A 27,871-nucleotide genomic window follows, 5' to 3' on the forward strand; every position below is an offset into this window, starting at 1 on the left:
TCACTTAGTATTCCTGGCTCGAGTCTTAATTAACACATGGAACTGACCAGAACTTAAATCCATACTCGCCCCAGTCCCAATGTATACCCCACGGTATCCATTCAACAGCTGAGCGAACGAACGAAAAAAAGCTGTCATCCCTTCCTTTCGATCGTCCTGCGAAATGAAAGAAAAAGAGAAAATTTTCCTTAGGGAAAGTTTCATCGCAAGTCTTTACAAGTTCACTATACTGTTATTCATCACCATGGTAACAATTGAATAGACGGGGTAAGTTTCTAGAGAAACTGTGGTGCTGCGGCGGGTGGGGTATCACAAAGATAACTTTTATCAAAAGCGTTGATAATGCAAAGTGGCCGCCATAGAGAGTTTCTAAAGCTGACGTTCCTAGCCTTAGCCCTTCGTCAGAGGGAATAGAGGAATTGTGGGTGGTGTGTAGTTTACATGCAGAAAGATGGAGCTGCGCTTTTGGTAAGAACATAGGAACATTTCCACGTTTTAAATTGAATTACTTCGGTTGCGCAGAAGACGTGAAGAAATCAGTAGATTGCTCTAAATCAGAGAGAGTAGGTGATATGTTTTCGGGAAATGGTTGAGTGGCTTTACCACTTTGTATTGCAATTGCCGTCTTCTTTCAAGTGTAAACGCCGATCAATATTAACTTACTGTTGAAAATGTTGAGTGAAACATTCTTTTCTCAAAATGCAGTCCTTCTGCCAGTGACATCTCGTAGCCTAATAAATAAAAGAGGAAAAAAGGATTTCAGACGCCTAGACAAAAAGACATTTGGGAAATTCAACGGTCTAAGGAACTCTCACAATAGTCTCGCAATAGAACAGTCAAATAGAAAAGATAATTGTTTTGAGATTAACTACTAAACCAACAAGAAACTACTAGCGATGGACAAGATTAACGCCGATTGCAGTAGACATAAAATCCTTCGATTAATCGAAGTATAACTCATAGCAAGAAGCAGCCAGTGGGACGGTTACAACTGCCAAGGCAATACCTGTGTTGACAGCTTCTTTGGCGATCTGTGCAGCGGTCTTCGACAAGGATAATATTTTAGCAGCTGTCTTGATAGCTTCATTTACGAGCTCTTCTGCGGGGAAGACTTCACTAACCAGGCCTAATAAAAAATAGGAAAACTGTCTAATTCTGTAATTTGAATTTGAATCTGGGTAAAGAAACGTCTCAAGAATGAGTGTGCACCAGTTTATCACAGGAGGGCATGCCCCAAGTTCACAGTTTAGTCCTTTAACCTAGCTGAACAATTTGAAGTAACGCTGCCTCAACTACGACTTCTTGAAAAAAGTATATAGAGCAAATCTACTCGAATCAACACGAAGAGAAAGGTTGGTGCAAATAACTTTTTCCGAGAGCTTTTAATAAGAGAGGAGTACTGAAGACATGCAAGTTTACGTAAACTCTAAAAACATCTTCGGAAGTGAACGGTTCCTTCGCGGAAATGCTAACAAACAGAAGGGAAAAATCTACGCCTTTAATTCAAATTTTGCAGGCTTACACAAGTTTTTAGCATAAAACAGTGTGTCTCCGTTGCAGTCCTTGGTGATGTAGAAGTATTGTATGCATTTCTCAATAATTTGTGTGAGAATTTCCTCGTGCCACCGGGAAGACTTACGATGCTAAGTACCTTCCTCCTTGACCCTTTAACCCCCAAGATCTGATTGTTAATTCTCCCCTCTAGCTGCTACACATTTCCTTTTTAATTAGTTATGAGAATTTGATGTTGGATCAATAACAACTTTGAACTGATAAGTTAAATATTCTCATTATCCGTTTGCTGGATTATGTATATTTATTACAGAGAGAAGTTGCATGTTGATCAATTTTGAAAGGTAAAGAGGTAATGATGAACAACTGGTCAAAAATAGGAGATTAGTTGAAAGGAACATGAACCTGATTTCTGTGCATCCTCTGATGAAATAGGATCTCCTGTTAGTATCATTGCCATAGCCAGGGACTTCCCACCGGCACCTAAAAAAATGAAAGTGCTCTGTGAGCAAACTCGTGAATTGACACATGATTTTTTGGATTATGTTTAATGTTATCTGGTTTAGGGAATTTTGAGGTTGATTGTCATATCTAGAGTACGAGCCGTAGTTCAGTGTTCGCTAATGTAGCAAAGAAACAAAGTAACGTTGGGATAAGAAAGCATTACAATTGAAATGATCATGCTATTACATTTGACAAGGGTGAATGATGTATTGTGTTTTACACGTATATCATTTTTGTTTCCGGTTCAAAAGAAAAGGTTGGAAGTAAACGTGGGTGAAAAGTGAAATTTACTGTCTATCATTGTAAATATTAGAAAATCAAGGCAATACTGTCTTAATGAAAAAATTAACGATTCCCTCTTTATCAAATGAGACAAACGGGAACGAGTTTTGAGTGATGTAACTAAGCCAAGGCTGCCACCGTCATTTTGGATCTCCGCCTCGGTAGATTTAGATCTTTTGTTGCTTCACACAGGAAAAACACACGATACGAAACGTAATGATCGATTTTGTCCTCAATCTCACGCCATAACAGAAAAAGCTTTTGAACATCTGTTAACTCCGAGCGCTTCGCAGTAAGTGATATTTTCAATGAATCTTCGGATTGTTTTCAAGTTCAAGGATTGTAAATTACAATTTTATGAAAAACGAAGATTGTTCTGTTATTTCAGTGTGAATCCTTGCATGCCTGCCAGTCGCTGGCGCCGCTTGTTGAAACTAAAACGACAAAAAGAAACTCTTTTAAAATTATTATTGGCTTCTTTTCACCCCACCACTATTCTGAGCAACAAAGTTCGCCATTTCGTTTGTTTATTGCTCGCCAAAAACTATTAAATGCACTCAAAAGCCTAAAATCGAAAAAAAGTTTACAGGAATCGACCAATCGAGCGAGCGAGCGAGCGAGCGAGTGCTACTACCCACATTGTACCTACAACTCGCTCTTGCGCATGCGCGCAATTTACGAGTTAATGAAAGAAATCTTCGAGTTAGTTGCAGCTTTAAGCACAAACTTAAGCTTGACACAGTTAACCCTTTAATTCCCAGATCAAATTTGTAATTCTACTTATTGTCAACCATACAATTCTTATAATTTTAGTTTAAAGAATTCAATATTGGATCAACTAATTATCCCCAAATTGAAATTTTTCTTTATTCTCACCACTTATCTGGTTAATATTGTATTGATAGTGTAAAGAGAAATTCTGTCTTGGTCACTCATGGGAGTTAAAGGGTTAAAGAACATAAAAGCAGCAATATAAGAGAGTCTAGAATAAAGAAATATCCATGTCATAAAACTGAAAGCCAACTTACTCCTATGATCTTTCCTGATTACAAGTCTTTACTTCCCCAAATCATATCACTTTTTTTTTAAGTTCAAACAAATTTTAACTCTTTGACCCCAAAGAGTGACTAGCATCTAGTTTCTCCTTACAATGAGAATGCTAATTGTGCGAGTGAGGTGTGCGGACGAATATCTGATCGCTCCGCGTTAATGCAATTTTTTTTCCCCTAACTATGCCTGATACGAATGTTAACTCGCTTAAAAAAGAAAATGAAAGCCTCAAATCAGAAATTACTGCTCTAAAGAAAAATTTTGAAGACTTTCAGAATTCCCTCAAACTTAGCGTCAACGATGCCAATGTCTCCAACAATGGCGGCGATGGGAGTCGACCGGCGATATCACAGGACGAGACTTTGAACACCCTCCAATTTTATGGCAAGTCTTACGATGACCTTCGCCAGGAAGCGGACAAAAGTTTACAACAGCTCTGGGCGCGTCTGAATGTCCTGTCTAAACGACTGGAAGAGATTGGGAAATCCATAGAGTTGATTCAGCGCTACAGCTATCAATACAACGTAAAGGTCGTCGGCCTCCCTGAAATAAAGGCAAGTGAGTCAGCCTCCGACACAACTACACTATGTCTTAGCCTCTTTCAAGCTGCAGGAGTTGAAATTTCTATTCAAGATACCGATATTGTCCATCGTATTCCCACCAGAAACGCCACTTCCAGCCCGAGACCAGTTGTTTGCAAGTTCACAAGAAGGATTGCTAAAGAGAAGGCCATGAACGTACGGAAAGATGCATGCAAGGTTACAGCTTCTTCAATTGGTTTACATGCCGATTGCACACTAGAGAACGTGAAGCCTTTTGATCATCTAACTCCGCAGGTTCAACAACTCCTGGCGGATACGAAAAAATTTCAAACTCGTAATGGCTTCAGGTTTTGTTAGTGTAAGAACTTCACCATCTATCTACGGCAAACCGAAGACTCCCGCCCTATCCAGTTCAAAACCCTTGACGAACTTGAAAGGTTTGCTCGGCAAGAGAGCTTACCTTTAAGCTAAGTACTCTGAATTTGTAACTTAGTCTGTAATTTAATTTGCTTCTTCTATGATTGCTGACAACACACCCTTTCAGTCTTTCCTCCCTTTTAATCACTTGGATGATAGTTCCTTTAATTTAGCAGTTTATGAATTTTCTCATGGTCCCTTGAGTTACCATGCCGACCGTCTTGAAACATTATTATTTAATCATTTAATCCACTTTCTAGTCATCTTCTAACCTGCCCAATAGTGGCTACATGGTTGAGGAAGATCTGAACAATCGAGTAACTTCTTTTGGCGACAAACCAAACTTTTCTATTATACAATTCAACACTCGAAGCTTAATAAGAAATTTCGATCAACTTAATTTATTGCTAAGAAATCTTAATATGCCGTTCTCTGTGATTGGTGTGTCAGAAACTTGGCTAACTAATTGCACTGCAGAGCACGTAAATATCAGGGGATATAACTTTGTCTCCAACCATCGTAAATCGAAAACAGGCGGCGGAGTTGGAATTTATTTACAAAACGGCCTTGAATACAAACTTCTCGAATAATGCAAATTTTCAGATCCAGATGTAATTGAGTCACTCTTCTTGGAAATTATTGTTCCCCACGGAAAAAAATTTATTGTTGGTTGCGTCTACAGACCAGCAAATCAAAACGCTGCTATGTTTATTGACAAATTCAACAATATTCTCTCACTAATTTCTAAAGGCAATAAACACTGTTATGTGATGGGAGACTTTAACCTAGACCTTCTCCAATACAATCATCATGTTCCAACGCAGGAATTTATTGACAGCTTATTTTCACACGCCTTTCTTCCTCTCATCTCCAATCCAACACGCCTCACCTCATACTCTGCGACGCTAATTGACAACATATTCACCAACAACGTTTCCCCTAGTGTTTTTAGCGGCATTATTCTAAGTGATTTATCTGACCACTTACCTGTTTTTGCATACTTTGACGACGCAACTCTAACGTGCAGCACAGAAAGAAGAATTGTGATGCGCACATTCAATGACGATAATTTGCATAAATTCAGCGAGAACCTTTCAAACGCAAAATGGTCCTTATTTCGCCACATGGAAGATTCCAATGAAGCCTATAATGATTTTATTGAAGGGTACTCCAGATCTATAACACCTGTTTCCCTTTAAAGGTTCTCAAAGGTAAGCAGGTAAACAAGTTCTTTTCTCCATGGCTTAGCCGTGGACTTCTGAAATCCGCTAACAAGAAGAACAGACTCTACAAAAAGTTCGTCACATCATCTTCCACATCTTCTGAGACCAAGTATAAAGACTACAAAAACAAACTCACCCATCTTATTCGCATTGCCAAACGTAAATACTGCGACTCCAAATTTTAGAATGCCAGAAATGACCTCAAAACAGCTTGGAAATTGTTAAATGAAGTTATCAACAAGCGTAAAAGTAAGTAATCTCTTCCCACATCATTCAAATCTGAAGGCAGAACATTAACGGATCCAATGGAGATCGCTGACAGATTCTGTAAATACTTTACAAACATTGGTCCCAACCTAGCTAAATCTATACCCAAGGTGAATCCTTCTTTTCGTTCTTATCTTGGTGATAATATCCGTCCCTCCATAAACTTAAAGCCCACCACAAAAAGTGAAATGGAAAGCATTTGTGACATGTTCGCTTCAAAGAAGGCTCCTGGCTATGACAGTATCCCAATGCATGTCATTAAATATTCATTTCACCTTATTTCTGCTCCATTGGCAGATATTATCATCTATCTCTGCTAAAAGGCATTTTCCCGGACAAACTTAAAATCGCTAAAATTATTCCCATCTTCAAAGCAGAGGATGTACAATCGTTTGGTAGAATTTGCCGAAAAACAAGATATACTTTACCGCTGTCAGTTTGGATTTCGGAAAAATCACTCGACATCGCACGCACTCATTTATTTGGTAAATAAAATAGCTTCTGCAATCGACCAACACGAAACAACGGTGGGTGTTTTCCTAGATCTTTCCAAAGCATTTGACAATCTCGATCATCATCTTGTTTGCAAAATTGGAGCACCATGGTATCCGTGACGTGGCTCTGCAGTGGTTCAAAAGTTACTTTTCTTGCCGCCAGCAATTTGCCCAATTCAATCAAGCTTGCTCTCCTATGCAAACCATCAAGTGTGGTTTCCCTCAATGTACGAGTGTAAGGGGCTAGTGACTAATACTCTTAAGAAGTATAAAAAAATCTTAGAAAGGAGAAGACATCATTTTCATTTTCTTCATTTGCTATCCTGTAGCTTATTTCTGCTCTCTGATATTTTAATCAAGGTCAGTGGTATATATTATATTTTCTTATTGTGCAAACTGATAAAGTTGTTCCTGTGGGTAATTTATGTCTGCCATACCTGGAATAGTTCCAAGCAAAATCTCTGGTTGACCAAACTTAGCTTTGTTTCCAGCATAAATGATATCACACAAGATGGCTAACTCACATCCTCCTTCAAGCTGTGAAGAAAGTATTGTACAACATACTTCAATCGAGTAACAACGGAAAAAGACAAACTTTGTTTGCCACCCATAATAACACAAGGACAGCTACAAGAAAATCTCTTGATTATTGGACAATCTGGGCACTGAGCTGGTGATTCGCACCAATAACTTAGACTACTGGCATCATATTCATAATAATATTTTGGACATATTAATAATGGTAACAGGACCGAGTGGAGTCTAATTTGGACTGTAACCATACAAGTGATTAACAAAATCGTAGGACCGCAAAGCAGGAGTCCGATTTGTTAATCACGAGTATGATTTCATACAGAATAGGACAACAAGAAGGCCTGTTACCAATTAATCAAAACTATGACAAAATTTGGGAAAGAAACTAGACATTGGTTATACGTTTTAAGAAGAACCAAAAACAACAGTTTACTCGGCGAAATGCGAGACAACAGCGCGCGCACATGACACGTTCTGTCCCCTCATAAAGGCATGACGTGGTAACTGTCCCTTTAACTGTCCTACTACACTGTCCAATTACAAGTATGACGCGTATACTGTCTTGTTGTGCTCAAATCGGCCGGCTGGTGATAACCAATCACGTTCGAGAATTTGGTCACAGTTTCGATTAAAAAACACAAAAAGGATCTTTGTAGAGAAAGCACGAATAGCCAAGACCAGAATGTTCCAATAGAAACTGCTCCAAGTCAAATATACTCCGGTTAAAGTCCTGGTGTCTCTAAAAAAAACTTATTTACTTACCACCATATCTTGACATGTCACAATAGACCCTCAAAGGTTTCCACTCTTCTCGGGGTCGATCCGATACTCCCCGTCTCCTTTGGAGTGTCCAGAGCGCAAAATTTCCTTACAGGAGAAGGCCGGATGAGCAGAATCTCAGCCTCGTTTATCTACATCGGAAGAGGGAAGAATAATCATTTGGAACTAGGAGAAGATCAAACTTAGAAACAAAACACCCCACATAGGTCTTATTCCAAAAGTACCGTAAACGTCCATGTATAAGCGGCATCCGTAGATAAGCCCCACCCCCGATTTGGAAGCGCAGAATTTGGAAAAAAATAAAAACAATACAGTTTGAAGTTTCAGTAGAATTGTATCGCTACAAACAATCAAGGTTTCGAAACACCGACATAGAAGTTGTGGCTATCTTTCACATTTATCAAGTCTAAAGAAAGCGAAACAGAAAAGAGAACAAATAAGTGCTTAGTAGCCAAGCTTTAAATGTTGGGAGGAGTCTGGGCCAGGGCCTGGCCATCGTCGACTCAGCTGTTTGGGGATACCACGTGTATAAAGATGTTTGGAAACCCGCAATAGGTGAAAAACTTCATGCAGAACAGGAGCCTGATAATGCAGTCGACAAATTTGCCATGAAGGTAGTAGAAAACAACGAGAGATTCCTTGTATGTTGGTGTTTAGTTGTTCGAGTAAAGCGAAAATTAATCACTTGAAAGAACTCTTGGAGAGAAAGATTCGCCGATAAACAATCGAAGACACAAACGGCTCTTTTGGGAGCCACCACTCAATGAAAAAGTCACTGAACTACAGCAACACGCTCTCAGTTTCTTTTATGTTTATTTCTTGGCATCTTAAGAAGTTTTACGAATATTTATTAGATTTTTGAGAACTCCAAACACAAATGTATCCATGCATAAGCCGCACCCTTGATTTTTGGCTTCAATTTTGTGAAAAAAAGTGCGGCTTATACATGGACGTTTACGGTAGTTCCTTTCGCGTGATCATTAGATAGCTTTTGATTTTGGAAATATTTGTAGGATACATAGCATCCTTCTATCTCAAATTAAAAAAATGTAAAAAGTTATAAGGAAAGGCAAGAGATCATAGACTTTTTTTATTCTCTGAAAAGCACTTAGGAGAAGTAAGGAATAGGTCACCATTCTTCGCTTGGAAAAGGGAGTGGGAGGGGTAGGAGGGTCTTACGGGGGTGGGGGGTATCCTGGTTTTCAAAGGGAACGGAGATGAGATCGGTCGTCGCTGACAGACTTTAAAGGTGGAACCTAAATTGAAAATTGATTTGAAAATTGGCTGACTCGATTAATTGTGAGAACCGAAATCCTGTGACCTTTCCTTCCCCCTCTTCCACCCTTCTACCCAGGTGGTAAAAATATGGCTTGTTCCTAAGGTTAAGCACCTTACTCAACAGTACTTCTTCCATAACAATAAGAACGTGGGTTACGCCTCAGGTTTTCCGGGACTTGATTTTTTAGTTCGGTTACTCAGCTGACATAACTTCTTTGCATCACTAACATCGGATTTGCTGTTGTAAGATTGGCAATTTTTATCTTGAAGACATCTCGATCCACAGCTTATTTCGTCAGCGTATAATGTCTTGGTGATACGACCAACTAGCTCAAATCCAAGAAAAACAACACAATTGTGTTTCATTTTATTATTATACAGTTTACTTTGAATACTATCATAATACAGTTTGTGTGTAGTTGTTCACCCTGTCTTAAGAGGTTATCTTGATTCTTGATATCGTGCACAGGTGAATATGAAGAAGCCCTAAGAGTTATGAGAGTTGCGTCTAGAAAGTTTCCGTTGTTTTTACCCGATTTTGGAACAATCCCATGTTTTTGCTTAGGAGGATTTGTTGAGGCCAACTGAGTATAAAAAGAGACCGGAAGTGTAGAAAATTGACTGCCAAAGAGGGGGATCGTAAGAGTGTTACAGTCCCTTATGAAATACAGCAACACCACTCAACAGAACGGGACAGAACTGGAAACCAACTAAAAGCCCTCTCATCGTGTAATTTGAGAAAGAAAGAAAAACAGATGACAAAATTTCGCGCTTTCCCTTTTTTGATGCAACAAATAATTTTGATTGCGAATTTAATTACAGTTAATTACACTTTGTACACTCTAAGGATTAAAACTTGTCTGCTGCCTTGCAAAAGTTACTCAACTCAGTGTATAAATGACAAACGGTTCAGCTAGCTGTAATTTGGTTCAGTGACTTGACAAAAACGGTTCAGAGTATTGTGAAATGGCCAAAGCTATCGGCAAATGGTTAATAGTAGGCCGCAATGGCTTAGTAACGCATCAATCTACTCACCGGAAAGTGAAATGGTTTAGCGTGACGACAAAAGGTTTAGTACAAACCAAATTGGTTTAGTGTTACAGCAGTTGGTTTACGCCGTAACCGCCAAAAATACAAAAGTGAAATGAACGAGTCAAGCTTGAAATGGAACAGTCTATGTGGGGTCTTACGTCACAATCCTATAGTTTTTATAGTTTTTAGGCGCCCTTTAGTTGTAGTTTCGTCGTCTTAAAACAATGAATCACTTTCTTACGTTTCCTACCTATGATTCTGACTGCCTAGACTTTAAATGTGCTGTTGCGCAAAATGATGCATTTTATCTGTATTTTTGTCATTCCTTTTGTTTTAGATTCTTATTTTATCTTGTGGGAGTACAATGGAGAATTCTTACCATGGTCACACGTAACCATGGTAAGAATTCTCTATTAAGAGTACAGCAGTTTTCACTACAAACTATTTATAACCATGTAGTTTTAAACTATAAATTTTTTTGAAGTTTTTAAGCGCCCTCTAGTTGTATTTTGGCCGTCTTAAAGCAATGAATCACTTTATCACGTTTCCTAGCAATAGTTCTGACTGTCTAGACTGTAAGTGTGCTGTCGCATAAAATGATGCATTTTATCTGTATTTTTGTCATTCCTTTTATTTCAGATTTTTATTTTATCTTAAGGTAGTAAAATGGAGAATTCTTCCCATGGTTAGGCGTAAAGCCGGTAAGGATTAAATTAAAAACAAGAAAAATGAACGGACAATCCTCTCTCGACAATTAGCTAAATGAGTCATAGCTATTATTCGTTTACGGTATTTTTTCATGAACAATCGAGCAAATCTGCACGCGAATCATCAGCATTGTATCACTGAGAGAACATAGATACCACTAGTCTTTAAACATGCAATGTCCAGTCTCAACCTCTTAGAGAGAATGTTGCTCGTATGAGTTCAGTGGACTTCCTGACATGGAGACCTTCAATATGGTAGGACAACCTCCTCCGTATGGAATGACGATTATTTTTAGTCTCCTAATTGTAAACTGCATGCGGTATGAAAAGAGCCCTTACATAACCTACCCTGGTCCGCCACAACGGCAACGTTTTCTTCCAAGGGGCACATGACGTTGCTGATATCGAGATTTGAGTCGACTGAAAACCCGAAGGAAAAGGAGCTTATGGGTGCTAAAAGCATAGTTCTTGACTTGTGTGAAGCTCTGAACAATGAACACGATAAAAAAAGTTATACATATATATATTGCCCGGTTATTATGTTTGATGTAAACCTCCCAATCGTTGAAAATTAAAATTCTTTCGATTGTGATTGGTTACAGTATAAAAACTCGTGTCATGTCTAAAAAGTGGAAAAAACCCTCCCCCAATCCCCGAGGGGTTGAAGGTCAAAATCTGTATGATTACTTTTTTATTGTCCGGGAGATTTCCCAGCTAGCTTCGACCTCTTGTGCTAAGCATGGTTTTTCTCAAAGGCTTCCCACCATATCAAACAGGTCGTTGAAATTTTCTTGTGTCAGTAGTGAGTTTTTTTCGAACTGCAAGGTATTCTTTCCTCTTCCTCTGGAATTTTTAGTATTCACGTGCGACGCTCGCGATCCGATCAACTAGCCAATCATGTTTAGAGTCCTTCAACTTAACGTTGAGGTTGACGAGGTCACTAGTTAAACCTTTTATTTAAGAAGTTGTGAAAATTTAATTGTTATGTATCTCTCAACTGAAATAGGTCTTTTGATTGGACGGTTGAATATGTCACGCGCCGTGAATCAAAATACACTAACTTTCTAGGGTGAGATCTCTCGCGCGATAAGGTTGTTCTCCGTGAAACCGCGGCAAATGTGTGTGCCGGCTACGTACAAAAAGTGATTTTTGCAGTCATATTCGCTTTGGGATGTATGAGAAAATATTTTCAAAAATAAAAATTAAAATAAATGGCCCCACGGGAAACAGTGAGGATTGCCTTCCCTTGCCCCGAAATGGAAACAAAAACAATCCTATAACCTGATGAGTGTAACGGTACATTTGTCTTTATTTTGCTTTATTGGTTTGTTACTGTTATTTGCACAGTCAAGGGTTGCTTGGTGAACATATAGACGAAACTAACGAACAAAGACTCTCCAGAAATCTCCGGTTGTGTCGTTAGTGTTACGGGAGTCATCATCACATTCCATTTATCTGAGGTCGTCAACGTTATGCAGTTGGACCCTAAGTTGATACTTGTTTTTTCTCAAGACGGGATACCAGCATAGCCTGTTTTGATCTTCACCATGTCCCCACTTTCCAACCCGGTACTCTCCACTTACCAGTCGACCCCATTCTTTGCATATGCCAGCTAACTTGGAATTGTCATCACACGTCACTCTCACAAACGAACCACAGGCGTCCGGTTGCTCATCTATCTCACCGCTGAAGTACCGGACCACAGCTTCGCCTGAGCTGTTGGAGGCTGTGACCACGTGGAATGTGCGTCCCTTTTTCTTGCGGCAGTGGAATCTCAGCTGAGTGAAGGACAAGTGTCTTCTGAGCTCTTTCATGGCACTTTTCTGCAGAATCATCTGTGACTTACCTATTCCACGGTATGATGCCTCAACTGACACCTTAGGAGAGGGACTTCCGAACTCAACATTTGACACCAGGAGCCAACCTCCTAAAATAAAACAAACCTTAATGATCTGGTGACATCCATGTAACTAGAATTTTGGACATATTAAATAGTAACAGGACCGAGTGGAGTCCAGTTGGGTCTGTAATCATACGAGTGATTTACAGAATCGTACGATCGCAAAGCGGGAGTCCGATTTGTTAATCACTCGTATCACTACAGACAGAATTGGACGAAAAGAAGGCGTGTTACCAATTAATCAAAACTATGACAAAAATTGAGAAAGAAACTATACATCGGTTATACGTTATTACAAAAACGAAAAACAACAGTTCACCCGGCGAAATGCGAGACAACAGCGCGCACATGACGCTTTCTGTCCACTCACACAGGCATGACGTGTTAACTATCCCTTTAACGGTCCTATTACACTGTTCAATTACAAACATGACGCGTACACTGTCCTATTAGTGCTCAAATCGGCCGGCTGATGATAACCAATCACTTTCGAGAATTTTGCTGTAGTTTTGATTCAAAACATAAGAAGGATATTTGTAGAGAAAGCAAGAATAGCCAAGACCAGAACCTTCCAATAACAACTGTACCAACTCAAATATACTCCTGTTGAAGTCCTCGTGTCTCAAAAAAAAATTCACTTTCTTACCACCATATCTTGACATGTCACAATAGACCTTCAAAGGGTTTCCATTCTTCTCAGGGTCGATCCAATACTCCCCGTCTCCTTTGGAGTGTCCAGAGTCCAGAATTTCTATACAGGAGAAGGCCGGATGAGCAGAATCCCAACCCCGTCTACCTGCATAGGAAAAGGGAAGAATAATCATTTAAAACGAGGAGAGGATCAAACTAAGGAACAAAACACGCCACAGAGGTCTTATTCCATAAGTAGTTCCTTTTGCGTAATCGTTAGATAGCTCTTGATTTTATAAATCTTTGTAGGATCCATAGCATCGTCCAATTCAAACTAAAAAAAAGGAAAACCTGTCATTATAAGGAAAAGCAAAGAGATTTTTAACCTACATATTCTCTCCGGAAGGATGATACATGGGTGTACACGTGACATAAGAGAGCTCTGAAAAGCGCCAATCAAAAGTAAGAAATAGGTCACCATTTTTGACTTGGGCATGGAAAGAGGGGGTGGGAGGGGTGGCAGAGTCTTGGGGGGATATAATTTTTTCAAAGGGAATGGAAAGGGGATCAGTTGTCGCCGACAGAGTTTAAAGGTGGGACTAAAGAAAATTGGCGGCAAATGAGGAAGATTGATAGAATAGTTCGGAACGTTATGGAAGGATCAGGAAAACTTCATTGAAACAACCAAAATACACCGACCCTTCATACCCCCCCCCCCTCCCACCTCCTGTAACTTTTCCATAATGTCAAGCACCTTACTCAACAGTACCTCTTCCATAATAAGTAGAACGTGGGTTACGCCTCAGGTTTTCCGGACTTGATTTTCTGGTTTGACTACTCAGTTGACATTCCTTACTTGCATCATTAGCATCGGATTTGCTGTTGTAAGATTGGCATTTTTCATCTCGAAGGCATCTCAATCCACAGCTTATTTCGTCAGCATATAATGTCCTGGTGATGTGACCAATTAGCTCAAATCCTTGAAAAACAACACAATCGTGTTTCATGTTCTCATCACCCAGTTTATTTTGGATATTTTAATAATACAGTTTGTGTGTAGTTAATTACCCTGTCTTAAGAGGTCATCTTGATTCTTGATATCGTTCAAAGGTGAATATGAAGAAGCCCTGAGAGTTATGAGAGTTGTGCGTATAAAGTTCCTGTTGTTTTTACCCAATTTTGGGGCGATCTTATATTTTTTTTTCCAGGGCAAACTGCTGTGGCTAACAGAGTATAAAATGGGAAAAATGGAAATTTACTACCAATGATGGGGATTGTAAGACTGTCACAGAACTTTATTTGGGGGGGGGAGGGTTCAAAATCTGTGTCATCCGATCCCAGTTTTCGCCCATGGCACTTGAAACACTCACATCCCACCGGAGCAAAATATCACTGTGTTGGGAGGTATAAAACATTCACGTGTTACCTTCAATTCGCTCGAAAACCTCGTCCCTGCTCAAGTCAGTGTGCAAAGACGAACTGAAAGCCACAAGAAACAAAGCAACACCACTCAACAGAACGGGACAGAAATAGAAACCAACTAGAAGCCCTCTCATCCTGTAATTTGAGAAAGAAAGAAAAACAGATGACAAATGATGCCCTTCTCCCTTCTTATGTGCAACAAATAATTTTGATTGTGAATTTAGGATTTTGCTAATTACACTTTGTCTGACTCAGCGAAGGAATACGAGCGCTTTTTAAAGTACCAAGTCATATAAAGGAATCTTCCCTGCTGAGGATAAATTCTTTTCCGCTGGCTTGCACAAGTTACTCACCCGATAGTAAGTAAATACATCGAGTTTCTCACTCACACTCACCTTCCTTTTCTTACTTTTCCTCGACTTTTCTTCTCACATTTATGCGGTAGTAAAGGTCTTTTGTATATATACTTCTCACTCAAGCGGCTGACTATTCAAGATTTATGTTGTTGTCAAAGTTAGAGAGCAATCTTCTTCTGAAGTTTAAATTAACCAATTTTCTCCAAATTAAATGACTTGGTTACTCCTTGAAACCAGTATATTCTTATCTTCAGTTTCTTTCCACTCCTCTCGTATTTTTGTATTGAAAAACTTTTCCATCAACTTTTCATACAATTTTAATGAACCTTGGGTAACAATGAAAATTATAGAAATGAATAGGAACAGCTTGAGAACCCATACACAGATTATGCATTGGTCAGTTTTGCACGAAGTACTGATCACGACTCGACTTTTCTTTCACGTTCATGCGGTAGTAAAGGTATTTTGTATATATACTTCTCACTCAAACGTATTTATCCAAGTGGCTTAATATTCAAGATTAATGTTGTTATCAAAGTTAGAGAGCAATCTTCTTGAAACCAGTATATTCTTACCTTCAGTTTCCTTCCACTCCTCTCGTATTTTTGTCTCGAAAAACTCTTATCAACTTTTCATACAATTTTAATGAACTTTGAGACAATGATTAAAAGAAATAAATAGAAACAGCTTAAGAACCCATACATAAATTATGCATCAGTGAACTTTGCACGAAGTACTGATCACGGCTTTGGGTTAGCGTTTCTTTACATTTGAGTAAAGCGTGAGGGCATTTAGCTAGAAACAAACCTAGATTACTCTGATTGTTTGTATAATGTTGTTATCAAAGTTGGAAAGCAATCTTCTTCTTAAGTTTAAATTAGCCAATTTTTTCCAAATTGAATGACTTGGTTCCTCCTTGAAACCAGTATATTCTGACCTTCAGTTTCTTTCCACTCCTCTCGTACTTTTCTATTGAAAAAATCTTTTATCAGCTTTTCATACAATTTTAATGAAACCTGAGACAATAATTAAAAAAAAATAAAAAGAAACAGCTTGAGAACCCCTTTCGTAAATCAAGCAATAGTCAGCTTTGAACGAAGTACTGATCACGACTAACATTTCTGATTAACATTTCTTTAAAGCGTGGGAGCGTTTAACATTAATAGAAACAACCTCGTTCATTCAGATTATTCTTTTTTTGCCGAACTTCTTTTCTATTGCACAAGGATTTCTATGAGTATCGATTGGTCGCATTCGGGATCGATGACAACTTTTTCCCACCAAACAAAGCGAAATTCGCCTAATAAAAAAGAGCTACAGGATGTAATTTCAACAGAGAGAGATGAAAAGTGATAGAATTCCCTCTCACCTTCTAACTCGTACATTTATGAATCACAATTTGTAGATATATCTGCAGTACCATACATGTATTTCTGTGTTCCTATTTTTGACTCGTGCACGTTAAAATTGGCAACGGAAGCCAATCTCCTATCATATCAAAGGTTTCTGTAGCAGAAAGTCCAATGAACTCACACGAGCGAAAATCTCGCTAGGAGGTTGGGACTGGCCATTGCTTGTTTGAAGATCAGTGGCATCTATGTTCTCTCAGTGATGCAATGCCGATGCCTCGATCGCGAGCAGATTTGCTCGATTGTTCATGACAAAATACTGTAAAACAAGTAGTAACTAGAGGTCATGTTAAAACTAATCTGAATGCATCCCCTTACGGAATAAGATTGATAGAAAAATTGATCCGTCAGTTAAATCGTAAAATTCTCACCTGTACTGATCTGTAAATAACGTCTTTCTGATTTACAATTTACGTTAACAATTAAGTTGATAAAACCAAATTATTTTGTCATACTCCCCCACCGACACAGCACCACTGTTTCTCTAAAAACTTACCCCCTTTATACTTCAGACAAAGTTCCTCGTGCTCTCAAAAACTTGAACGATTTGACTTTGAAGTGGATGAAATAACAAATTGTAAGATTTAAAAAAACACCTTGCCCTAATATCTATTTATATTCAGGCGGAAATCAGTATATTTACATATTCCGTGACCAAACAAAAGGGAAAGTCTAACTCTTCGAACCTTAATTGTTCTTGGAAATACATAAAGCAACATAAACTACTACATAGAAAACCGTGTTTATCTCATTGACTCCTTTAGGATCCGGGGTATGTAAAACTAAAACTACATGATAAAAACAGTGGAGCACTGTCGGTAAGCCTACCACAAGGAAGAAGCGAGCGTCAGACATGTGACCTAATTAGATATTTGTGCGCTAAAACGGCTTTACAATCCACAGCTGAGGGTAACGGTGCATTTCTTGTGTTCGTCTCTGTTTTCAGTCTATTAAAGTTATTAAAGTTATTCTCACAGTCAAGGGTTGCTTGGTGTACAGACAGCTCTGAGTTAAATGCAACTAACGAACAAAGACTTTCCAGAAATCACCGATTGAGTTTACACTCTGAGAGGCGACATCATCACATTCCATGTCGTTGTCGCTATTCAAGTAGACCCTAAGGTAAAAATTAAATAGTCAGAAGGCAGGGAAGCTGTATAACCTCTTTTGATCTCCACCATGTCCCCACTTTCCAACATAGTACTGTCCCCAATCTTTGCAAATGCTAGCTAACTTGGAATTGTCATCCAACGTCAATCTCACAAACGAAACACAGGCGTCCGGTTGCTCATCTGTCCGACCGCTGAAGTACTGGACCACAGCTTCACCTGAGCTGTTGAAAGCTGTGAGCACATGGAATGTGCGTCCCTGTTTCTTACGGCAGTGGAATCTCAGCTGAGTGAAAAACAAGTGTCTTCTGAGCTCTTTCATGGCACTTTTCTGCAGAACCATATGTGACTTACCTATTCCACAGTATGATGTCTCAACTGACACCTTAGGAGAGGGACTTCCGCACTCAACATTTGACACCAGGAGCTAACCTCCTAAAATAAAACAAACCTAAATGATCTGGTGACATCCATGTAAATAGAATTTTAGACATATTAATAATGGTAACAGGACCGAGTGGAGTCCAATTCGGTCTGAAATCATACGAGTGATTAACAAAATCGTACGATCCCAAAGTGGGAGTCCGATTTGTTAATCACGAGTATCATTAGAGACAGAATTGGACGAAAAGAAGTCCTGTTACCAATTAATCAAAACTGTGTTAAAATTTGAGAAAGAAACTAGACATCAGTTTTCATAAAACTAGACATACGTTTTCATAAAAACAAAAAAAACATAAGTTAACTCGGCGAAATGCGAGACAACAGCACACATTTGACGCTATCTGCCTACTCACGCAGGCATGACGTGTTAACTGTCCCTTTACGGTCCTATTACGCTGTCTAATTACAAGTATGACGCGTACACTCTTCTATTAGTTCTCAAATCGGCTGGCTGATGATAACCAATCACGTTTGTGACTTTGTTATAGTTTTGATTAAAAACATAATACTATTAGCCCAGTCCAGAACGTTCCAATAACTGCTCCAAGTCAAATACACTCCGGTTAAAGTTCTCGTTTAAAAAAAAATTCATTTTCTTACCACCCTATCTTGACATGTCACAATAGACCCTCAAAGGATTTCCACTCTTCTCAGGGTCGATCCAACACTCCCCGTCTCCTTTGGAGTGTCCAGAGCCCAGAATTTTCTTACAGGAGAAGGCCGGATGAGCAGGATCCAAACCTCGTTTATCTGCATCGGAAAAGAGAAGAATAATTATTTGGAACGAGGAGAGGATCAAACTAAGAAACAAAACACGCCACAGAGGTCTTATTCCATAAGTAGTTCCTTTCGCGTAATTATTAGATAGCTCCTGATTTTGGAAATCTTTGTAGGATTCATAGCATCCTTTAATTCGAACTAAGAAAATGGAAAACGTATCATTATAAGGAAAAGGAAGATATTTTAATCTTCATTTTCTCTCGGGAAAGGTTATACATGGATCTACACGTGACTTGAGAGAGTTCTGAAAAGCGCTGACCAGAAGTAAGGAATAGTTCACCATTTCTTCGCTTAGAAAGAGGGGGTAGGAGGTACTTCGAAGGGGGGGGGGGGGATCACATGGTTTCAAGGCAACAGAGAGGAGATCAGTTGTCGCTAACAGAGTTTAAAGGTGGGAGTAAAGAAAATTGACTGCCAGTGAGGAAGATTAGTATAATAATTCAAAACGTTATGGAGGGATCAAGTAAATGTTATTGTGACAACCAAAATACTCCACCCCCTCTACCCCCACCTCCACTAACTTTTCCATAATGTTAAGCACCTTACTCAACAGTACCTCTTCCATAATAAGTAGAACGTGGGTTTACGCTTCAAGTTTTCCGGACTTGATTTTTGGTTTGGTTCCTCAGTTGACATTCCTTCTTTGTATCATTAGCATCGGATTGGCTGTTGTAAGATTTTCATTTCTGATCCTGATGGCATCTCAATCCACAGCTTATTTCGTCAGCGCATAATGCCTCGGTGATATGACCAGTTACCTCAAATCCTAAAATAACAACACAGTCGTGTTTCATTTTATCATCAAGTAGTTTACTTTGGATACTGTGGCCAACACAGTATAAGGGGGGAGGTATAGAAAATTGACTGCCAATGAGGAGGATCGTAAGATTGTTACAGAGCCTTATGGGGGGGAGGGGGGAATCATGTAAAGTTTATCTTGACACAGCCAAAATCTATGTCATCCGATCCGAGTTTTCGCCGATGGCACTTGAATTATTTACATCCCGTCGGCAAAAAGAAAATCACCATGTGAGATATAAAACATTCACGTGTTACCTTCTAGTCGCTCGAAAACCTCGTCCCTGCTCAAGTCAGTGTGCAAAGACGAACTGAAAGCCACAAGAAACAAAGCAACACCACTCAACAGAACGGGACAGTAATGGAAACCAACTAGAAGCCCTCTCATCCTGTAATTTGAGAAAGAAAGAAAAGCAGATGACGGATTTCGTCCTTCAGCCTTTAGCTTCTTAGACGCAGCAAATAGTTTAATGAGTTAAGGGTTCTGTCTATTACACTTTGTCTGAGTCGGCGAAGGAATGCGAGGGCTTTTTAAACAACCAAGTCATATAAAGGAATCATCCCTGCGAAGAATGAAAACTTGCCCGCTGGCTTGCACAAGTTACTCACCCGATAGTAAGTAAATACATTCAGTTTCTCAATCAAACTTACCTTCTGTTTCTTACTTTTCCTCGACTTTTCTTCTCACGTTTATGCGGTAGTAAAGGTCTTTTGTATATATACTTCTCACTCAAACGTATTTATTGAAGCGGCTGACTATTCAAGATTTATGTTGTTATCAAAGTTAGAGAGCAATCTTCTTGAAACCAGTATATTCTTACCTTCAGTTTCCTTCCACTCCTCTCGTATTTTTGTATTGAAAAACTCTAAGATCAACTTTTCATACAATTTTAATGAACCTTGAGACAATGATTAAAATAAATAAATAGAAACAGCTTAAGAACCCATACATCAATTATGCATCAGTCAACTTTGCACGAAGTACTGATCACGACTTGGGGTTAGCGTTTCTTTACATTCGAGTAAAGCGTGAGGGAATTTAACTAGAAACAAACCTAGATTACTCCGATTGTTTTTATTATCCGGATTTCTTTTCTCCTGTACCCAGTTTTTATCATTGAGTATCAATCAGTAGCATTCAGGATACATAGTAACTTTTCCCCGCCAAACAAAGCTAAATTCGCTTAGTGAAAACTGAAAGAACTACACGATGAAATTTCAAGGTTAAAAGTTTTCTTCAGTGATGAAACTGACAGGATTCCTTCTCACGTTCTAACTCGTACATTTATGACTCACAGTGTTCCTGACTCCGGTGAATGCATTGTTGTACACTTGGAAAATGCCAATGAATAAAAGGAAAACAAGCTGTTTGCAGTGCTTTAACCGAGCGATTAATGCCGTAAAATGATTTGTTTACCTGCATTTACCGCGAAGGAAAACTATCATATAATGGAACGCATACTGGGATTCACTGATGCGAAAACGCACAGAAAACGTTGCATTTTCCGTACGGCAAAACATGAGTAAACGTTTGAAAAATACCGCGTTTTCCGTGAATTCAATCTAAGTCTTCCGTACGGTGAACGCTAGCTTTTTTGCCGTGATATTTTTACAGCTGTCTTGATAGCTTCATCTACGAGCTCTTCTGCGGGGAAGACTTACTAACCAGGCTTAAGGAAAAATGAAAATTTTTAAGTCTGTAATTTGAATTTAGATCTAAGTGAAGAAAAATCTCGAGAATGAGTGCGCAATGTCCCACCTGACAAAGCCGACGCCAATAATTCTCAGAAGTTTATGCAGTTTTATCACAGGAGTGCATGCCCCAAGTTCATACTTTTATTAACCCTTAAACCTAACTGACAACGCGGCCTTAACTGCGACTTTTTGAAAAAGTATACAGAGCAAATGTACTTGAATCAAAACGAAGAGAAAGGTTGGCGCGAATAACTTTTGCCGAGAGCTATTAGTAAGAGAGGAGAGTACTGAAGAAATGCAAGTTTACGTAAACTATGAAAAACGTCTTCGGAGGTGTGCGGACATCTTCGGAAGTGACCGGTTTAGTTCGTTCGCGGAAATGCTAACAAACATAGGGAAAAAATATTCGCCTTGACTCGAATTTTCCAGGTTTATACAAGTGTTTAGCAGAGCACTGACTAAGCATAAAACAGTGTGTCTCCGTTGCAGTCCTTGATGATGTGGAAGTACTGTACACATTTCTCCATAATTTGTGTGAGAATTTCCTTGTGCCACCGGGAAGACTTACGATGCTAAGTACCTCCCTCCTTGGCCCTTTAACCCCCAAGATCTGATTGTAAATTCTCCCCTCTAGCTGCTACACATTTCCTTTTTTAATTAGTTACGAGAATTTGACGTTAGATCAATAACAACTTTGAACTGAGAAGTTTAAATATTCTCATTACCCGTTTGCTGGATGATGTATGTTTATTACAAGGAGAAGTTGCATGTTGATCGATTTTGTAAGGTAAAGAGGTAATGATGAACAACTGGTCAAAAATAGGAGCTAAGTTGAAAGGAACATGGACCTGATTTCTGTGCATCCTCTGCTGAAATAGGATCTCCTGTTAGTACCATTTCCATAGCCAGAGACTTCCCAACAGCTCTTGGAAGTCGCTGTGTACCACCGGCACCTAAAAAAATGAAAGAAGTCTTCGAGTTAGTTGCAGCTTCAAGCACAAACTTAAGCTTGACACAGTTAACCCTTTAATTCCCAGATCAAATTTGTAATTCTACTTATTGTCAACCATACAATTCTTATAATTTTAGTTTAAAGAATTTAATATTGGATCAACTAATTATCCCCAAATTGAAATTTTTCTTTATTCTCACCACTTATCTGGTTAATTTTGTATTGATAGTGTAAAGAGAAATTCTATCTTGGTCACTCACGGGAGTTAAAGGGTTAAAGAACATAAAAGCGGCAATATAAGAGAGTCTAGAATAAAAAAAATATCCATTTCATAAAAAAACCATCTTACTCCTATGATCTTTCCTGATTACGAGTCTTTACTTCCCCAAATCACATCACTTTTTTTTAAATTAAAGCAAATTTTTACTCTGACCCCAAAGAGTGACTAGCATCTAGTTTCTCCTTACAATATCACCCCTGAATCACACATTAAGGTAATAAGAATAAAGGAAATGATCATCAATCAAACAAGCTCTTGATTGTTAAACAAATTCTCCTTGTCAGCACATTAGGAAACGTATGGAGAACTTGCAGACTGATGTTCGGGTGTAAGGGGCTAATGAATAATACTCTTAAGAAGTATAGAAAAATCTTGGAAAGGAGAAGACATAATTTTCATTTTCTTCATCTGCTATCCTGTAGCTTATTTCTACTCTCTAATTGTTTAATCAAGGTCAGTGGAATATATTTTCTTATTGTGCAAACTCATAAAGTTGTTTCTATGGGTGATTTACAGGTGTGCCACGCCTGGAATAGTTCCAAGCAAAATCTCTGGTTGACCAAACTTAGCTTTGATTCCAGCATAAATGATATCACACATCATGGATAACTCACATCCTCCTCCAAGCTGTGAAGAAAGTATGGAACAACATACTTCAATTAAGCAACAACAAAAAAGACAAACTTTGTTTGCCACCCTTAATAACACAATGACAGTAACAAAAAAATCTCTTGATTATTGGACAATCTGGGCACTGAGCTGGTGATTTCACCAATAAATGAGACCACTGGCATTTCATCATCGGAAGAGGGAAGAAAAATCATTTGGAACGAGGAGAGGATAAAACTTAGAAAAAAAACACCCCACACAGGTCTTATTCCAAAAGTAGTTCCTTTCGCGTGATCGTTAGATAGCTTTTGATTTTGGAAATCTTTGTAGGATCCATAGCATCCTTCAATCTCAAATTAAGAAAATGGAAAAGTTATAAGGAAAGGCAAGAGAACATAAAATTTACATTCTCTGAGAAGCGCCGAGCAGAAGTGAGGAATAGGTCACCATTTTTCGCTTGGAAAGACGGGTGGGAGGGGTGAGCGGGTCTTGCGGGAAAGGGGGGGGGGGTCTCCTGGTTTTAAAAGGGAACGGAGATAGGATCAGTCGTCGCTGACAGAGTCTAAAGGTGGGACCAAAGAAAATTAACTGACTCGATTTATTGTGACAACCAAAATGCTCTGACGTTTCCCTCCCCCTATATCGTACAAAGGTGAATATGAAGAAGTACTAAGAGTCATGAGAGTTGTGCGTAGAAAGTTCCCGTTGTTTAAAATATATCACGGTGTTATAACAGAGGTATAACACATTCACGTGTTACCTTCAACTCTCTCGAAAACTTCGTCCCTGCTTAAGTCAGTGTGCAAAGACGAACTAAAAGCCACAAGAAACAAAGCAACACTACTCAACAGAACGGAACAGAACTGGAAACCAACTAGATGTCCTCTCATTCTGTAATTTGAGAGAAAGAAAAACAGATGGCAAATGTCGCGCTTTCCCTTTTTTGATGCAACAAGTAGTTCTGATCGTGAATTTAGGGTTTTGTTAAGCGAGCGCTTTTTAGACTAGCAGCTCTTATAAAGGAACCTTCCCTGCTAAGGATTAAAACTTGTCCGCTGACTTGCACAAGTCACTCAACTCAGTGTCGAAATGACAAGTGGTTCAGCTGGCTGTACTTTGGTTCAGTGACTTGACACAAATGAGAGTAGTGTGAAATGGCTAAAGCTATCGGCAAATGGTTACTAGTAGGCCGCAATGGCTTAGTATCGCATCAATCTGCTCACCGTAAAGTGAAATGCTTTAGCGTGACGACATAAGGCTTAGTACAAACCAAAATGGTTTAGTGTTACAGTAGTTGGTTTACGCCGTAACCGCCAAAATACAAAAGTGAAATGAACAAGTCAAGCTTGAAATGGAACAGTCTATGTGGGGTCTTACGTCGCAATCCTATAGTTTTTAGGTGCCCTTTAGTTGTAGTTTTGGGGTGATCTCTTATTTTTTTCTAGGGCGAACTGCTGTGGCCAACAGGGTATAAAGGGGGAAGAATGGAAATTTACTACCAATGAGGGGGATTGTAAGAATGTCACAGAGCCTTATTTGGGGGGTGGGGGGAAGGGATCATGTAAAGTTTATCGTGACACAGCCAAAATCTGTGTCATCCGATCCGAGTTTTTGCCCATGGCACTTGAAACATTCACATCCCGTTGGAAAAAAATATCACTGTGTTAGGAGGTATAACACATTCACGTGTTACCTTCAACTCTCTCGAAAACCTCGTCCCTGTTCAAGTCAGTGTGCAAAGACGAACTAAAACCCACAAGAAACAAAGCAACACCACTCAGCAGAACGGGACAGAAATGGAAACCAACTAGATGCCCTCTCATCCTGTAATTTGAGAAAGAAAGAAAAACAGGTTTTGATCGTGAATTTAGGGTTTTGTTAATTACACTTTGTCTGACTCAGCGAGAGAATACGAGCGCTTTTTAAACTACCAAGTCATATAAAGGAATCTTCCCTGCTAAGGATTAATTCTTGTCCGCTGGTTTGCACCAGTTACTCACCCGATAGTAAAAACTCACTCACGTTCACCTTCCTTTTCTTACTTTTCCTCTACTTTTCTTCTCACGTTTATGCGGTAGTAAAGGTCTTTTGTAGATATACTTCTCACTCAAACGTATTTATGGAAGCGGCTGACTATTCAAGGTTTATGTTGTTATCAAAGTTAGAGAGCAATATTCTTGAAACCAGTATATTCTTGCCTTCAGTTTCCTTCCACTTCTCTCGTATTATTGTATTAAGAGGCTGTCTCTCTTATTTCCACCCGGTCAATTTTGCGTCAAAAATAATTTTGGCTGAAACTCTGTTAACAGAAAGACTTTACCTAGGAAAGAACTAAATTAGATTTGGTTTGATTCGAAATAATTTTCTGGCTGCATTACGGGCCATAATTATTTCCCAGTCCGTAGGGACCGTCGCAACGTCTCAAAAATTGAAAAATAGGCATATTTTGTAACGTTGTAAAATATTTGATTCGCATAGTTAAGCCACAGAATTTTTATCAGATTGCTTAAAAACCTTTCTAGTTTGCCAAGAAAGTTAGAATTTGCCCTCTCGACATATTTGAAAAGGCGAACTTTAGCATATTCTGACCACTAGAAATCGCCATCGGCCGATGGCCGTAAATAACCTTGATTTAGACGCTAAGTTTTTGGATTTGGGACCTGGTTGACGATTCTATCCTACACAGCCGTTAAGTTTAGACCTTTATAGGCAAAAATATGCAAAAACCCCAGTACGTTTTCGATTTTTCAAAAGTTATGACCATTTGAATCAGCACATGTACGAGCATTCGCGATTTTTTCGCCTACACCAAAATCGAACCACTGGAGCAGATTTCGTCATAAATACAGCTTACCCGCTTTGCAGCCCGGCTTCATGGCTCACTTCAGAATTTTTCTAATAACCAGATTGGTGAAATCCATGATAACTTTAACAAATAGCTAGGTATTGCCTTCGAAAAGTAGGCGGCATCCATCGTGATTCGTGGTATCAAAACAAATGCCGGAATTGGCCACATTTCGCGGTGAATCACCCATTTAACATCGCTGCAGAGCTGAATTTTTCCAAAATCAGAATTTAAACTCTCCATGTCTGGAAGCTGAGGGAGAAATGAAGGTTTTAGGCTTCTGAAGTGAAGAAATAATCGCTCAAATTTAGATCCAGTTCGATGTTATACTGTTCTCACAAAGGTCCGCACAAAAGAGAAGACCGCTGATAGCTTGTGCCGTACATTGTGCCATATGGTTTTGTTTTGTATCCCAATGTAATATTTGGGCAGAAAAATTTTGGATGAAAAGAATAAATGCTTTTACCTGGAGTTTGATATCATATAATTAATAAATCAATTTCAAATATCCTGAGCTTACTTCTCTCGGTTCCGCGTCGATTGTGTCCACAGAACAGCAACCTGTCAATAGCCGGAGAAATCGGCTACCAACGTGTTAAAAACTTGACACATGCTTCGTATGAACAGATGTTATAAGTGTTGCTTTTGGTAAATTTTCAATCGATTTCATCAAAACATTTCACTGACTACTAGATATTATAATATATTACACTATAACAACGCCGGCAGAACTTGATATCGGAAGTAAAGGTAGTTTGTATCTGTAGAGCATATTCTACACTTTCAGCCACCGTATAAGACATTGTTTACATAAGTCTACTGAGATACACACTGACAATCACTAATCACGTCCGACAGTTTGTCTATGAGGATCTGTTTTATGTCTCTCAATTTTACAGGGATCTCAAAATGACTATAGATGGCTCTCAACAAAACCACATTGAATTTCTGAAGTGTGTTATTGTGGTAACGTTCACAGAGGTCTTACGTATCGTAGCAGATTGGATGTGAGACTTTGATCTCTTTGTTAACTTTGTCTACCAGATCTTATCTCTCGGAATTTTCCTGGACGCTTTGGATATCTTCCTCCTCATCCAGTGATATCCCGATCACACCCTGATCTTTTCGCCGCATTGCTACTAGCCGGGAGAAAAAGCTCTGAACTTGGCTCTTTGTCAGCCACTGTTCTCTAGTGAACAAACGTGCATTTGATTCATTTTTCGCATTTCGCATGTCCACTGCAACTTGGGCGGGGTCGGCCTTTCGCCCAGTTCTTTTTCCAAGCGTAAACCGTGCCGTTAGGTATTCTTTTACCTTCTCTGAAAATCTAACGCTGCCCCTTGGTTTGCTTACGGCCCATCCTGTTCGTAAAGACGAGTGGGGCGAAGTATCCACGGGAGAAGTGAGTGGTGTACTAGAATCTAACGAACAACTCGAACACTCGATACCAGCGGTATCTATCGACGAGAACTTAAGGGCCCAGTCCCTTTTGATTGCATCATACTGGCTTTAACCTGCTGACTGTATGCTTTCCAACGTCCAGGTGCAGCTCCAGCTGCGAAAAGGTTTCGAACACTTCAACACATCCAAACACAGAGCATTCAAACAATGGCGTTGTACTCTCTGTTTCCTTGCTGCCCTTTGAACAACGCTTGACCACACGCTTTTCAGGAGGATCATAAAACCCTTGAGATTCTATGGTTTGAAGGGACGTTTGACCTTGGTGCTTGATATAAATTACGTCATATGGAATGTACTTCCCTTTACCGATGCCATAACATTTCCAAACTCTCAGACCGATATCTCCATATTCGAAGTTGTGGAAGCTACTAAAATGCTCAATCTTATTTGTACAGAGAGTGTTCTTTGATTCGTCTACTATTCTTACTGCAGCTGTTGTTCCCTTCACTGGGTGTTTCGCCAATGCGTATCCTCTGTCCAATGAAAGCTTTAACAACCTCGCTGAGGACTCGCTACAGACTGAAGCCTCTCTGGTTTCGAAAAAGCACTTGCATGCCAT

At 39.2% G+C, this 27,871-nt stretch overlaps 1 protein-coding gene across 1 annotated transcript; it reads right to left on the reverse strand.

Moving 5' to 3' along the window:
• LOC136282959 (enoyl-CoA hydratase, mitochondrial-like) lies at positions 1-27,871 on the reverse strand. The gene is made up of 6 exons (XM_066171120.1): positions 27,740-27,871; positions 22,925-23,024; positions 22,014-22,118; positions 1,007-1,126; positions 664-731; positions 1-156 (listed from the first exon to the last, which is right to left on the reverse strand). Exons 1-6 carry the CDS (start codon positions 27,869-27,871, stop codon positions 1-3), a joined length of 681 nt encoding a protein of 226 aa, XP_066027217.1.

The sequence above is a fragment of the Pocillopora verrucosa genome, chromosome 8, assembly GCF_036669915.1.
Source record: "Pocillopora verrucosa isolate sample1 chromosome 8, ASM3666991v2, whole genome shotgun sequence".
NCBI classification, from domain to species: Eukaryota; Metazoa; Cnidaria; class Anthozoa; order Scleractinia; family Pocilloporidae; genus Pocillopora; species Pocillopora verrucosa.